Genomic DNA, 15,127 nt, shown 5'->3' on the forward strand with positions numbered 1-15,127 from the left:
CTGGATTAACCCTGGAAGACAATATTGAGTTTCAAGGAAGCCTTTAAAGAGGCCTCCTGTTAGCGTAGAAGCACTCAGAGCATGCTGGCTTCTCCCCCCGCCGCGCTGCAGATCTATTCTCCTGCCTCTGACGGGGTCCGAAACGTTCACAGCTGCCCCTACGCTACTGGGAACAAAAAGGGATGCTAAATGTAAGACATGGACAAGAACCTGTCCTTTCACAGGGAAACAATAACACACATCACGGGCTTCAACTCTACCCGTTTTACATAATTTCCTTAATGTATTTAGTTTTAGAAGGGTGGGAGAAAGAAAAGAACCCGACTCTTTTCATCCGCTTGGTTTTCGTGCCCGTGAACGCTGCAGGGTGAGTGCCCGCGGGCCCGGCCGCCCCGGCAGAGCCGGCCGTTTCACTTGCTCTGCACAAAGCGGGCTCCCCCGTCCCCCCGCACCAGGGCCAGGCCGCTTTCATCTTGGCCCCTTCTCCAGCACTGCTTCTGACAGCGGGAATTCATCTCCCGCAGTTCCTGCGCGCTTCCCCGCATGCTCAGGTATAACTTGCCGCAGCATTTATGGTGCAGTCATTTTTGTATCACTATAACAAATGATTCACAGAGTTTACCTAGACGTAGAAATTATCTGAATAATTTGGTTTTAAGCCCTTCTGGCTCTCCCTGTGCAAAATGATTTGGCCTAAAATAATTGCTGGTCTTTGGTGGCGGATCGTTTCTTGGGAAGGTTCATTATGAGAGATTGTTATGCCATTTATAACAGCAGAGCTGTGCGTAGATCGAGGAGCAGCAGCGGAAAACACAACTGCTGTGTTTGCTGATACAACGCTCCAGACGGAGTAGAAGAGCAGGAAAAGGATGGGTGGGAGGGAATGGAAAGAACTCAGGTGGTAGAAGAGGGACAGCTGTCATTTACCCATTCCTGGGACACAGAGCTGGAAGAGCAGGATCCGGCTGGATACGGAGGAGAGGGAGGCAAGAGAGGTGGCACTGAACAGAGGCGAGGAGCACAGAGAGAGGGGAGGCAAAGGAGAGCAGCGCAGGGATCAGGGGGGCAGCCTAAGCTGGGGCAGGTACTGGGAATGACAGACGCTCCCGCACCAGCAGCACAGCGGCTGGGCAGAGCAGGGCAGCGAGCCAGCTGCATGGTCCTGCGGACCAAAGGCAGCACCAGGACGTGTGTGTGACTAAGTGGGTCAGTGCTGACTCAGTGGCACAAATAACCTGTTACCCCTCACGGCGCGCAGTGGGAGGCACCATCCGAGGAACGGAAGGTTACCTCAAGATGGGCTGAGCAGTCCAAAGCTGACACAACTTGACCTGAACTCTTTTATGCTCTTAATTTCTTATTTATATGCTAACAAAACTAAATCCTACGAATATCTCCCAGGGTCTGTAAAACAAAGGTGGGGACAGCGTTTCAGAGTTGTCACTGGCTTAGAATGGGTAACGCTACAACAGGACTGAATTTGGGACGATGGATAACCTCGATCCAGCCGCAACCACTTTTCACTGCTCAGTTCTTCTGGCGATGCTTGGGATTAAACACAAGTTTCCCACTGACGCCAGATACTTATTCCCCATCCCCTCTCCTTCTCATTCCGGATGATACACATTCTTGCCTCTCTCCTTTTGAAGCACACTAGATATCTAGATTGCTACGCCAATGTTTTACAGCCATTAGTCTATAAATAGCAATCGTACGTTGGTGAGCACCCACCCGGCAGCGTGCGGTGGATTCTCCTGCACTGTTGGAAAAGCTGGGAGCTTCTTGCTATTCTGGTGCCTTTATAACTGCCTCGTGTTTCTAACTTGTTTGTAACATGGTATTCACAGAGTAAATTTTCCAAGTGAAATTACTTTTTGTTAAACAGAGGCATAACTAAGCCTTGATTTTGCAAATGTTTTTATGTGCTTGTTTAACTGTGCTCCCTGTGTGATCCCACCGAGGTCAACGAGCAACTCCTACACACACAATTAAATATCTGCTTACGATTCTGTGGAATCAAATGTTAGAAGCGAGTGTGAATGCCTGTTATAAAAATATGGCCATCAGCTTAAAGGTAAGGAAACTTTCCATTTTGACTCAATGCTATCCCTGTAATTCTGAATTCTTCTGTTCAAATGTATATTCTAAAATAGGGATTCCTTCCTTGCGAAATGGAATATTTTCTTAAGACAATCACTCAAGTTCAAATGTATTGAGGAATTTAGTAGAAATGGTCAAAAACTGGAGGAAAAAAAAAAGAAAAAAGCGCATCACTAAAATGGAAAATTCCAATCAAACATCCAGAAGATATATTACTATTTTCACATGATAATCCCTCAAATGAAACAAGGTACTCTAAACAATAAAATAATTAAACCCAGAAGTTCATTAGTAGAACCATACTGTTGTGCCTTTCCACTTCTCATTCTTTCATCCCCTCCAAACTCCAGCCAAGTGTAGTTTAGTAGCTTACATTTTTAAAGTGCAGGACATGTTATTAGCAATATGAAAAATTTCTGTTCTTCATAAGGGACTATATTGCCAGTAAGCTGCAATCTTAACACATTTTTAATTATTAATTACTAATAATCAAATGGACATATTAAATAAAATTAGTCGGTTAACGTTACTGGGAAGGCTATACAATACCTAGATGTATGTGAGATTTAAGTAGAACCACAACTCTTTGGATCAGCCAGGAAAGTATGCCTGTAACATTTCTAACTTTTTCAAAGATAATCCTGGTTTCTCTGTTGCTCCTGACAGAAGTTTGAATTTGCAGTGGGCATTATGCTCCCAAAATATCTTTGAATTCTGAATGACGCTAATGTAAACTGGAGTAGTCATTTGGGGGTTTTTGGTTTGGGTTTTTTTTTTGTTCATTTTCTTGTTTGTTTGGGTTTTGGTTTTTTTTTTTTTGAGAGATAATTATATTGCGGAAATTACGATACAAACGTGCACACATACGTATATTCAGGACACTAAGCCTATTTACCTATCTCCTGATGAAATTTCTTCTTTTTTAATTTACTGACAAGCTGATTGACAGACATCAATTGGGATCCATCAGCACAAGCACCACGGGCAGTATTCCAGCCATTTCCTAGCTATGTAACACACTGACATATTGGCAAAGATCAGATGTCACAGGCAAAGACCTTTTTTTATCTAGCATCTGTGGCAGCACCAATTTGGCGAATGCCCCGTGTGCTATAAAGAAGGCCCGATGATGTGCCTGTTGTAACAGCGCGTTTCCGTGTGTAATTATACACAGTAACTGCACTGAAATAGTTGTCTCAAGATTTTTATTAAAATACAAACACGGTCACGCGCTTCTAAAAGATATACTCTACGGGTTAACCTTTAATCTGTGGCCACAGTCACCTATTAACTCCTTTCAGGGGGCGGGGGGGTGTTGCTTCAGACAAAGAAAATTGACCTATTCATCCACAGATGTTATTTTAATTGGTTAGGAGGAATCGCTGTCAAACGTGTTCCATATCTGCATGGAATGTCTAGGTAGCCATTGTTGCCAGTGCTGCATTCACTCCAACCAAGGGCACGCAGGGTTATCGGGCAGAACTGTGTGAGACCAGGAAATAAATCTGCAGGAAGCAACTGGGATACTCAATGTAGCTGTCAGGCGAAGGCTTGCCAAGTGATGAAAGGAAAAAACCTGCACAATAACAACAATCATTCCTTCTTCAGCCCTGGGAACTATAGCTTGTGAGAGAGACGGGCCAAGAAGTTCACCGTTTGCCATCACAGTTTCATAAGGAAAAGATGACTGATTGGACTGCCAACATTTTTAATTAATAATCTATTCTTTCTCTTTTTATAATCCGGCTTAATGAGCCTGGACGCTCAACGAAACTTTAAGTACAAAACCATATGGTCACAGAAAACACTATGATGTCACGGATAATCCACTTAGGTCATCATAAGACCCTGTATTAGTATGAAAAAGGTATCACTGGCCAAATCACTCATTAGATAACAGCTGCTCAGAGGTATTTCATTATTTATAATGCTTAAATTCTATTTTAAAGACAAGTAACTCCCTGGCTAACACTTAAGAGTGCAGGCACGTTATAATTACCACAAACGCAAATGAATTTTAACAAAGCACTTTCAGGAATTCCACCTATCTACAATCTAACATTCTTGAGTTACATTTCCCATATAATATTGAACCTAATTAATTTATTCAAAGTATATTTTTATAACTTCATCCCAATTAAATTTAGTGCTTTTAAAGCAATGTAAAAATAAAATCACAGCACTGAGAAAGCAGCTACTTAAAAACAATTCTCAGACGATCTTCAGGAACAATTTTATTATCAGTGACTCACATGAAAATTATCATTTCTAAACGTGTCCCTAGGGCCCAGCAAAGCTTCTAACAGGTCTAAAATAGCAAGCAGAAATAAAAAGTCCTCTGGTGATTCCCAAAGCAAGTTCCTGATACTTCCAGAGAAACTTTTTCCACCTTTGCATCACAAAGGTACAAAGGTTGTTTTAAAACAGCTGCCCAGCACAATGCTATAAACTATTTTGCTAATAATTCAGTTTATTTGCAAAGTATTGTCTCAACACTTGGCCCTAAGCTTTCCATGTGGCACAAACCACTTCACTCGGCTGGTGCAACATAGAAGTAGGTGTAAAATTTCATCTTTAAAAATATAGAAATCACCATCAAAGCACCATCAGTCGTGACCGACACACGACGCCCCATTACAGCAGCAGAAAAAGTCTGGCGTACGACAGTCCGAGAGCACTTATGTTGTTTTTTTTTTTAATTATGTGGCTGATCAGAAAAATCAAGAGGAGTGATCGCAGAAGGCTGGGCAGCCCTTCCCTCTGCTTTCACACTTAAACTCTAATGCCAGCCTTGACTTGTTGTGAATGTTAAAGACCATGACAAACCAGAGTCAATAATGCATCCCATTGGAACCGCAGGAGGCTGAATACCTTCTGTGAGCAGCAGTTACGACCTTACAAAACAACCACACTTCCCCAAAATTAATAAAAACCTGCAGTGAAGCCAAAATTGAAGCTATGTCTTTTTTTTTTTCCTGGCAGTTCTTACCTTTTTGTTGTTCTCTTTAATATCTTGAGGATTCAGGGACTTGTAGTCACTGAGGGGGAAAATGGCACAGTAGGTATGTACAGTATTTGATAAAAGCAGCAGTTTTAAAACAAACCACATCTAAAAATTTGACATACAGAAATATCATACAGTAACTAGCAATTTCAGAGCAATTCAATCAACAAAACTAATAGTGTGGAAAATTAAAGGAATAAATAAATAAATAAACAAACACCGATTACATGTTTCATTGCCTGAAGCTTTCTACCTAAAAAAGAAGTTAAGGCAGGACTAGAGGCCAGCCTTGACAACCAAATTTACCAGCAGGTAATCCGTCCTTGTCAGTGTACAAAGAGCTTATTCCTCTCATCTCATTTCAACACTGGCACAATTTTCATAATCATCCTGAAGTCAGTTCTTTGTATAAGATTAAGAAGAAGAAAAACAAATCACAGAGAGGGGGAGAAACAATTGTTTATGCAACAAGGGAGAGCAAAGAGGTCATAAAGTCTGAGCATTCATAAATCTGTGTTCTTAGAAAGGATGGTTCCCTGCTTGAAAGACAAGGGTGAAAGAAGTTCAACACCTGGAATGAATAGGGATTTCATTTTAACGTAAATTTAAATGTTATACATTTCTGAGAGTTAGTTTATGAAGGCAAAGAGCATATAACTTACATCAGGTCTGGTCTAAAGTGATGTAATATTGCACAAAAGGATAAACCATTTCTCCACGACGTAGTAAAATTGGTGATTTTCACTCCCCTATAGTTTTTTGTAACTTCTTTGCACCACACGAGCAGGGACTGACTCGCGTTTGGCTTTCTCCCCAAAATAGGACTTGGTATCGGGCTTGGCTGGAAAAGAGAAAAAAAAAAAAAAGGAAAGAGAAAAAAGAGAAGAAGATAAAAGAATTTAATGGAAGATGTGAATTAACATTAATTGACCTAACTAGATGATCTGCATCCTTTGATGTGAGTTCAGGTCGTTCACAGCTGTCAGTTTACAGTGACTGTAACTTGCAAAAGACACAGACTGCAAGTTTTTATCTCCAGTCCTCACCCTTGGCACTTGTCTCCAAAGGATGCAGATATATGGGATTCCAGATCTCCGTAGGAGAACCGGCCAGGAGTTGCACCAGTGGAAACACCACGCTTAAACACTTAAGACACAGTCCCACGCAGCCCGTGATACACACCCTGGGCAAGATTTCCCAAAACCCAGCCACAGGAGAGTACCCGCGAAGCCACCGGTAAGGACGCTAAGGTGGCGGGGGCTGGCTGGGAGCGGGCGCGAGGCAGAGCCGTGACCCCCCGTATGGCACGGGGGTCGGTGCCCGTGCCCAGGCCCCGCAGGAAGGCTGTGGCCGCGCTGCACCTGGTTGAGCCACAGCGCAGGCTGGCACAGGGCACTGTGCTCCTGAACAGCTGCTTCCAACCAACCATACCCAGAGAGCTGCCTCTTCCAGGCTTCAGGTTTTCCATGTGGAAAAGGAATTTTGGCCATAAACCACTATTGGAGGGTGGTTTCTAACAGGTATCGTTATCTAATAACGACTGCTTCCCAAAAGGGTATTTTGACGCTTTGAGTAAAGTTTTTGTTAGCACAAACCAAGAATTATAATGGAATAAAGTATTTCAGGCATTTGGCATTTGTCACTGTCAGCTGTTCCGCAAATTCACACAGAACTTACTGATTGCAGCTGAGGTCTTCAGGAGATACAGACTAATTTCACCGGGAAAATATCACCACTGTAAAAACTTCTTAGATGTAATTAAACAGACTGAACTTGCCGGACGTAAATCCAAATTCTGATTTACACGGGAAGAACTGAGCCCACTCAGTCTTTCAATGTAGTATCATTAAAAGCATACGTAGACAACAAAACATGCTACCTGTGCACCTTATAGCTGGAGAGTTCCCAAATTAAGACAAAAATAGAGCAAGGCATTTACTGTTTACTAAATTACTCTGTTACTCTGTCACAGCCACAGAAGTGCCCCAAGTAAACCCTTTTGGCCATATCGCCTGTTTGCGAAAGACCAACGATGCCCCCCCTTGACTGCAGCGTGTCAGTGTCAGCAGTCAGCTGCCAGCTACCAACTGATTTATGCTTCCACTGCTGCTGGGGAAGCACATCTACAGAACCAGGAAGGCAATTTTTCATTTACCGTGACAGTCAGCCCTAAAAAGTTGTTTTATAAACACACCTACCTCATCATCAGATAGAAGCACTGCCAGCTCATTTAGAAAGAGCAAAATGTATACCTTGCTGATTTTATTTTTTTTTTAAATGCCGGATCATAGGTACAAAATAACTTGTTAAAAAGTGTTTTGCTATTTTTTTTTTTAATCCTGTCAATGATTCAAATCAGCACGAACAAATCCTTTAATGCTAAGACATATTTCTAAATACAATAATTAGCATCTTAACAGGGATATATAAAATAGGGGGGAAAAACGCAGCAACAAATGATAAACTTTCTTCACCATGCAACAGATTTTAATTAGAGAAACAAATATTGGTTAAGAGCTGCCAGACAGTTACTCCAGAGTCAGAGTGATGTAATTAAGATCAGGTTCTTCTCCAGTTTTTTTTACAACTTGAAGCAAAACCCAGTAACTAACCACTGACCCCAAATTTAAGGTGCTATGTTGGCTTAAAATATATTTGCTACCTGAATTATATAAACAGAAATAACACCACTGGGAGCAAATAATTAAAATGGTACTATCAAGATGTGGAAAATGATATTTTAACAAATTTTTAAAGCACAGAGCTACATCTTCAAACCATAGGGCACTACCTACCAGATACATTAAATGTCAACTATAAGGTCATAGTACTTGTTACTGAAACTCTCTACAGAAATGTTAAATGTTCCAGTCACCACCTAAATACTTTCTAGTTAACTCTAAAATTGCCTTAGGCAAAATTACCATTCAAATGCCTTAATTGCACAGCTAACAAACTGAAGATGTAATTGATTTTAAAGCCAGGTTTTGCAAAATTCTAAACTTACTGATTTAATACCTTTGGATGCCCTTTGGTATTTTGTTTACATATTATCATTTTTTTAAAGCCCTGATTACAATTCCTGGAAAAACTGTACTTAAGTTGGAGCTTTTTCTCCCGTGTTTGTCCTTCCATTTACTTTAGATTTTCTGAAAGTATTCTATGCAAAATATACAAGATTCAGCATGTGCATGATGTATTTACACAGTTTTCTCTTCTCTAGCTGATAAAGCAGAAATTATATATGGCTTTCTTTCCAGACTTAGTACTCCAAGTTTTTTTGGATAAAGGTGAAGTTAATCTTATGATAATGTTATGCTCTTATTCACCACCTAAGTCAAAGCTTTCATTATTTAATCTACAGCATAAGCACTCAACTCCAGACACACTGGAAATGACTGAGCAATGGCAGAATTGTGCGTGAGCGCTTGACACCCCTTCAGAAGGGTTAACAAACGTTAGCTTTGATTTTTTTGTGAAGCATCAGTATGAAAAAACATTTCCCTTCAATACCTGTAGGTTATACACATTAGTTACAGGTTCGGTGCAAACACAGTTACTACCAAGTGCCTATTTCTAGCATATATTTGTTCTGCAGAATCGGTAGGAACCTATCAAATGGAGTTAAAGTTCGATTAGCTTTTTCTTACATAATTCTTTTCAGTACCGACTACACAATTCTTCTAAAACATACGGCAGTTGCAACTTGGCTTTCTGAGCTGAAAAGCTGAAGTCCCTGAGAACTTGCCTGGAAATGCCACCACCAAGCAGGAGCTTCCCACAACAGGTCACCAGACCCGCTCGCTGATCAGCTCCCCACTGAACCGCGTACAACCGATTTTTATCCAGCTTGGGTTAACTGCGTGGCAAGCGCAGAGGTTCCAGAGCCGGTCCCTCACATGCTAGCTCACACCCTGGCACAGCACCATGTGGGTAGATTTATCAGCTGGAGTCAGCACTAGCTTCAGGATATCTTTGTTTCACAGTCAACAGAAGTATCTTCACTTTATTCTTCTACATGTTCTGGAAGCTTAATTAATACATTTTACAGCATACACGTTTTTCCTCTTGGGAGATTATCCCATCAGACCATTACTCTATGTTAACAAGAGGACAACAGCTTTAGCATTAGACTGCATCCCCGCATTTTAAAATACTTATTGTGTCGCTGCTCTGAGGGACGCAGCAGCAAGCGCCCCGATGGCTCGCAAAGCGAGGGTTGAAGCGCATCTCCAACATCCAACACACACTGGCCAACGCTCAGGAGAAACTCAAGACGGGACCTGGTGATGGGAACATGGGGCGATGAACCGAGCCCTCGCGTGAGGCACAGGAGCAGCCGGAACACAGCTCACAGGCTCCGTCTGCGGCTCCCCAGGGCCCGCTGGCAGGCTGCAGGGCAGGGGGCTTCGAGGGAGCAAGGGGCAGTGCTGAGGGCTAGAGGAGAAAGGTGCTGAGAGGGGTAAGAAAAAAAAAAAAAGAGTACATAGCAGCTCTGGGAATCGGGGTGGAAGATTTGAGTTTTATATTAATGAACCCAATTCCCCAAAAAGTACAGGAGTTGAGAGAACAGCCGAGGAACGGCAAGGAACTGCAGGAGGAGAGGAAGCGGAGACTGAGGCAGGGCTGGGAGGTCAGAGCTGGGAAGATCTACAAACAGTTCTGCTCCTCAAGAAGGAACACAGGCAACGGTCCCACCTGCTTATTTAACTGAACAAAATGGAAGGGATTTTCCCTTACCCCAATCAAAACTGCAGCGCTGCCTAGGATCCCTGAAATCTGTGAAAGTGTTAAAATGCAAGATAAGGTGAATGAAAGAAACATGCAACCAGGTGAGACAAAATGCACAGCATGTGGCTGGATAAAAAAAAAAAGTTTGGGAAACTCAGCTGAACTGAGTGGTCTGAAAAATGGTAGAAAGGTGCAATATAAACAAGACATCCAAATACATTTCAGTCAAATAGATAATTTTATATCACCAAGATGGCACTCTAGAATTTTATTTTTTAAACAACACAGGGCTCTTCACAGAGGAATTGCTTAGCCTGAGTACTTTAAATTGAATATCGCTCATTTAATAGAATTTATGCCTTTGGCAAGGTCTGTACATTTCCAACATGCATTCAATTTTGTTTTTTCTGGGCTGTGGAACAGTCCGGGCGTAAGTCTAAAGCTGATATTTAATCAGTATCAGGACCGAAATAGAATATGGAAATTGAGTCTGCAAAGACAGAATAAAACTCCTTTCTTTTTTACTCCAAGGATGGAAAAAACCATCCTCATGACCCAGCTGTGCTGAAACATTCTTTACCTAGGCTAGTTAGTTATTTTTTAAGTAGCAGGTCAGCATTACATCATGACGGCTTCAGTGACACAACCGAATACACGTGGCGTTGCTCTTTGATTCTGGTAAGGGAAGCGCGTGCACGGGTTAGAAACCAGACATTTCCCAGGAAGAAGTGTGAGGAATTCTGCTAGCCTCTCACTCTGATACACAGACTTAGTGGTTTAGGAGTATAGTCTCTAACTTTGTTGTTCTCTATTTGCATGGCATGGCATATGGTTACCAAAACGCCTCTAGTCCCTACTGTCCCTGAAAATGAAGGAGATCTGAAAACCCAGCTGCCGGGGAGAAGACAGATTCACTGAATTTGTTTCCTGTATATGGTTAATTACAGGTATTTAGGTAACCTCCAGGTTTTTCCAGCCTCAGACATCTTAAAACTTTGCCTTCCTCGCTCTTCTGATGGTGCCTACAGCTAATGTGGATACGCAACACAAGTTTGCCACTCTCACTCGCTGACTCACACCTAAACTCAGGGTTTGTGCTGCCTGTGGCTGAGTCATATACACAATGGTTGTCCTTCAGCGTCCCTGCCTGCAAGGTTTAGCAAGTCCGTCATGCTTGACTTGGTTTCATGACTTTTACTTGTCCAACCCCGCAAACAAACACGATGTTATTTTTTATTCTAATCATCACTACCCATTTCTTCTCACACTGTGCCTACCTAACTGCTTAAGGCAAAAAGCATATGGCACCCAGCTTCATTTAAGCAGTACGATGCAAACGCTCCATCAAACATCGCATTTCAACTTGCCTGTGACCTCTGGCATGAGAGCCAGCACACAGCATTAGGGCACTGCGATGGGCGAGTGAATATACTGACGTGATAAGAGCCTCACAACTGGTATTTTACAAACAGGGAAATGGCCTGAATTAAATAGCTTGCCTGAGCCAGTAAAGGGAATCAACTGTCACCAGAACTCAAAAGATGCTACCTGGTGTGAATCTGGCGTACGCATCCCACCAAAGTGCTCCTCCGGACTCCGGGGGCAGGCGACAGCACTCAGAATAGCCAAAACCCAACTGCCAGACTCAGACAAGTTAAGATGAAGTCGAAGACTGGCCATCCTGAAGAGAGGCACGCATCGTTCGTAGCCTCAAACGCTCTCCAGGCAGCTTGCTCAGCGTCACACACCAGTTCCACACGCTCTGCCCAGGCTCTGTGGCGTCCACCCTGCGTAGCAAAGAGACCACGCGCTGCTGAACCCCTTCCAGCTCCCAGGAAAGCCGAAATGGCAGCCCCGCAGACAGCTGCCTGCTCTTACAGGGTCCGGTTACTTTTGCTCCGAGCACAGAGGAAGTGGTCCGGCAAAAACACACGGTATGTAGTCGCACAACTGAAACGTTTCCACGTATACAACCTACAGGCATACAGTGCACAGAGACAGGAGAGGTCACAGTAACTGAGGCTACCTTAAATCCAGCAGTTCACAACTGCCAAGTACTTCATTTTGTAATTTTGGTAATTATCTGGTAGCCTGCTTTTGGCTTTCACTTTGTCTAGCAATGAAGTAACTTTTTCTCAGCGGAGTCTTTTAGGGTTTTAGTTTGGTTTTCATTGTTGGGGATTAAAAGGATAAAAAAACCCCAAGTATTTGGGAACTGAACTCCAACCCCTCGGAACCACAAGCCACACACATCAACTACCGGACAATTTCCTCACTTGGGCAACAGGACACGGAGCCTGTCTGCTCATGGGAACTAATTAAGAACAAGACAGACTGTTTATTTCAAGACGACTACCTCCCCCTGTCGATGTTGCTAGCAGAGGGTAACAGCACTGTAGCACAGGAGCAAGGGTAGCTACCTCACCAGGTTGAGAAGCCCTAAATTCGTCAGCTAATGGCAAGGAGATTATGCTAATGAGCTGGTAAAGGAAAAACCAACCTGAGACAAAGTAATGAATTGGTTACTTATGTGCAAGTAATTTCATCTGATGGTCAGAACGGCCATGAGAAAAAAGCCCCAGTGAGCTCCTTCCCAGCTCCCACTATTACAGAAGGATTGGCTGAAGCTTGTCCAGCTTCTCTTCCCTGAGGTCGCATCATCTTTGTCTTGAACGACATGTTTTCAATTAAACAAACTGGAAATGGTGTCTAGCTCATACCATTAGGCAGAAGCAAACGCTGAGCTCATTCTCTGATGATTACATGTATTTGTAATGTAACAGTATGAGCAGGTCACACGCAGGGACGGGGCCTCATTTCCCAGCTCTGGGAAGACAGACAGGCATTTTCCTTGCGTCCACCTTCCTCTCCCCAGCTGCCGGTGGCGCAGGGGCTGCAGCCTCTGCTCCTGTGTAATCTGCGCTGGAAGCCCCGACGAGCTGCCAGGATGCTGCCGGCTCACAGTCCCTGGCTTTCTGCCACGACGGGAACGTTCAGGGTTTGGGGCAGGTTGCCAGAATTAAGCAACTTCAACCACAGATGAGGAATAGCAATTTTCAAAGCTTTTAACTTTGTTAAATGTGAACTGAACTAGCAAAACGCACCTCCCTGGGCCCAAGGCTATCTCTGCCACATTTCAAAGGCCTGCAGCAAACAATGGAAGTGTTAGAGCTTGTCAGGAAAGGTCACAAGAATCTCTCTAAAAGCAAGCACAAGGCAAACTAAAAGTGAGAGTCACTGCCAATTCTTCCTAAAAACAGTGAACTCTTGTTGCTTTTGCAGGAATTTCTTTTGACATCAGCCATGAAACAAATGCAAGCCCTTCTCTCACTCCTCTGAACGTTTCAACAGACGTTGTTTTTTCAGGCAACCTTCTGATGTTGTATCATTAAGGTGACATTGCTCCACAGAACTTTACAGATACCTGTTTTGTAAAGCTACTGCATCATTTAGATTAATGCACGGCCACAGGCAGATTTATAGAAGCACCAGTCTTCGCCAATGAGAAACCTTTGGTTTAAGTACTTGAGAACAGAAGACGGATGCCAGATTGGTACAGGTATTGCACCAACGGAGGAAAACAACCTCCATGCGTGGAGGGGCTTAGAGCGCTTGGTATTTTTAAGCCTGGTATTGATGACACAGAAGCTGATGTAGAGCGCTTGGTATTTTTAAGCCCGGTATTGATGACACAGAAGCTGATGCGGTGCCCCTGAAGGGCAGAGTACACCTCTTAAACTGAGGGTGGAAATAAAATAAGCATGTTCTACAATCCTGCGTGAGGTGTTGATATCCATGAGCTGACACTGGGCATAAAGACAGCTATTCTCAAGAAAGCTCCTGAGGATAGCTATAGTCAAATGAGAATTTAATGAAAACAACTCAGTTTTAGCCTTGATAAACTACTGCATCGACAGCCCACTCTATGGAATCAATCACAAGATGGAGGTTAAAAATATTGCTTCACCACTCAGTGGTAAGGAGGAGCTATCCACAGATGATGATGAGGCAGCTGAAATGTTTAATGCTTTTCCTTTTTCTTCACCCGTCCTGATTCTACAAGTCACACGCAAGCTGGAGACCAGCATTACTGGTATCGGACACAAAAAGGTCAGATTGCAGCCAGGGACGGAAACAGCTTAGACCTGCCAGATGCCTGCAGATCAGCTGAACACATTTAATGTAATCCTAGGGTACTGGAGGAACCAATATGAAGCAACATCTGCAATTAATGGTCAGCTTGAAAACGTGAAGACAGGCAAGATATTAGAAAAGCAGGGAAAGTCTACATTCCCTTCCAGTCTTTAAAAGCATAAAAAAAAAAAAAAAGAAAAATCAGAAGAATGCAGAAAAGCTAACAAAAAAGAGGTGGGACAAATAATAGAGTTGTTTCTTAGCATGTGAAAGTTAAAAGGAGACAAGCAACAAACATTAATTTATCATCAACAAATCACGACAACCAGTCCAAGTTCCTGCTGTAAGAGGGAAGCGGGCAGGGGAGAGAGGAAGCTGCAGGTAACACATTACGACTGTAGTTCAGCTCTTTTTGTTGTCTCCGAAGACGCTCTCATAAGGAAGCACGGAAAACAGTCTTAATGAGACTCACACACTATAGGTGCAAAACAGGCTGGAAAACTATATCCGAGACTAGTTTTAAATGATTATTGGAACTATCCATTAAAAAGGGTCCTGCAAGTGTATTTGTTGGGTTCAGTGTTGAAAGTCTGAATTAGGAACAAGGGTGATACACCAGACATGAAGCTGGGATGGACGTGAAATGCACAAGAAGAATTCCAGTCGTATAAAAAGGAGAAAAGGTCTGAAGAAAACAGGATGAAATTCAATAGGCACAGCATAGGAAGGAGTAATCGTTTACACAAATGCAGGATGAGGAAGAACTGGTTAGGTAACAGCTCTTCACAAAAGGATGTGGGGGAAACATTCTATTCAAGCCGGACATAAGTCAACAACATCAGGTTGTTGTGAAAAAGACAAACATTACACCGAGATGTGCAGACAGGAATAAAGCTTGCAAGACATGTACTGCCTCTCCCACTCCACTCAGCATCAACAAAGCCGCAGCAGAAATGGTACAGTCCTTTTTCCCTGATGCAGAGTGCCAGGAAGATGAGCCCAAAGAAAGACTGGGGCAGGGGGAAGCAGAAAAAACCCAAAATCACCTACGAAGGAAGCTGGAGCAAATGTAGGTCATAGGAACGTGGTAAATCTTCAAGCATGTACAATTCTGAAGAAGAAAGAAAACCCTTTGCCCTCCATGCCAGTGTTATGAAG

General features: G+C 43.0%; 1 protein-coding gene across 9 annotated transcripts in view; it reads right to left on the minus strand.

Moving 5' to 3' along the window:
- Positions 1–15,127, minus strand: part of EHBP1 (EH domain binding protein 1) — a 226,527-nt gene that overhangs the window by 75,519 nt on the left and 135,881 nt on the right. For all 9 annotated transcript variants that reach the window (XM_080389553.1, XM_080389552.1, XM_080389551.1 and 6 more), the window contains 2 exons: positions 5,767–5,945; positions 5,090–5,138 (listed from right to left, as the gene is read on the minus strand). In XM_080389553.1, the coding sequence (XP_080245679.1) occupies positions 5,090–5,138; positions 5,767–5,945 (228 nt within the window). The remainder of the gene's footprint in view (positions 1–5,089; positions 5,139–5,766; positions 5,946–15,127) is intronic.

The sequence above is a fragment of the Falco punctatus genome, assembly GCF_963210335.1.
Source record: "Falco punctatus genome assembly, chromosome: 5".
Classification (NCBI taxonomy): domain Eukaryota; kingdom Metazoa; phylum Chordata; class Aves; order Falconiformes; family Falconidae; genus Falco; species Falco punctatus.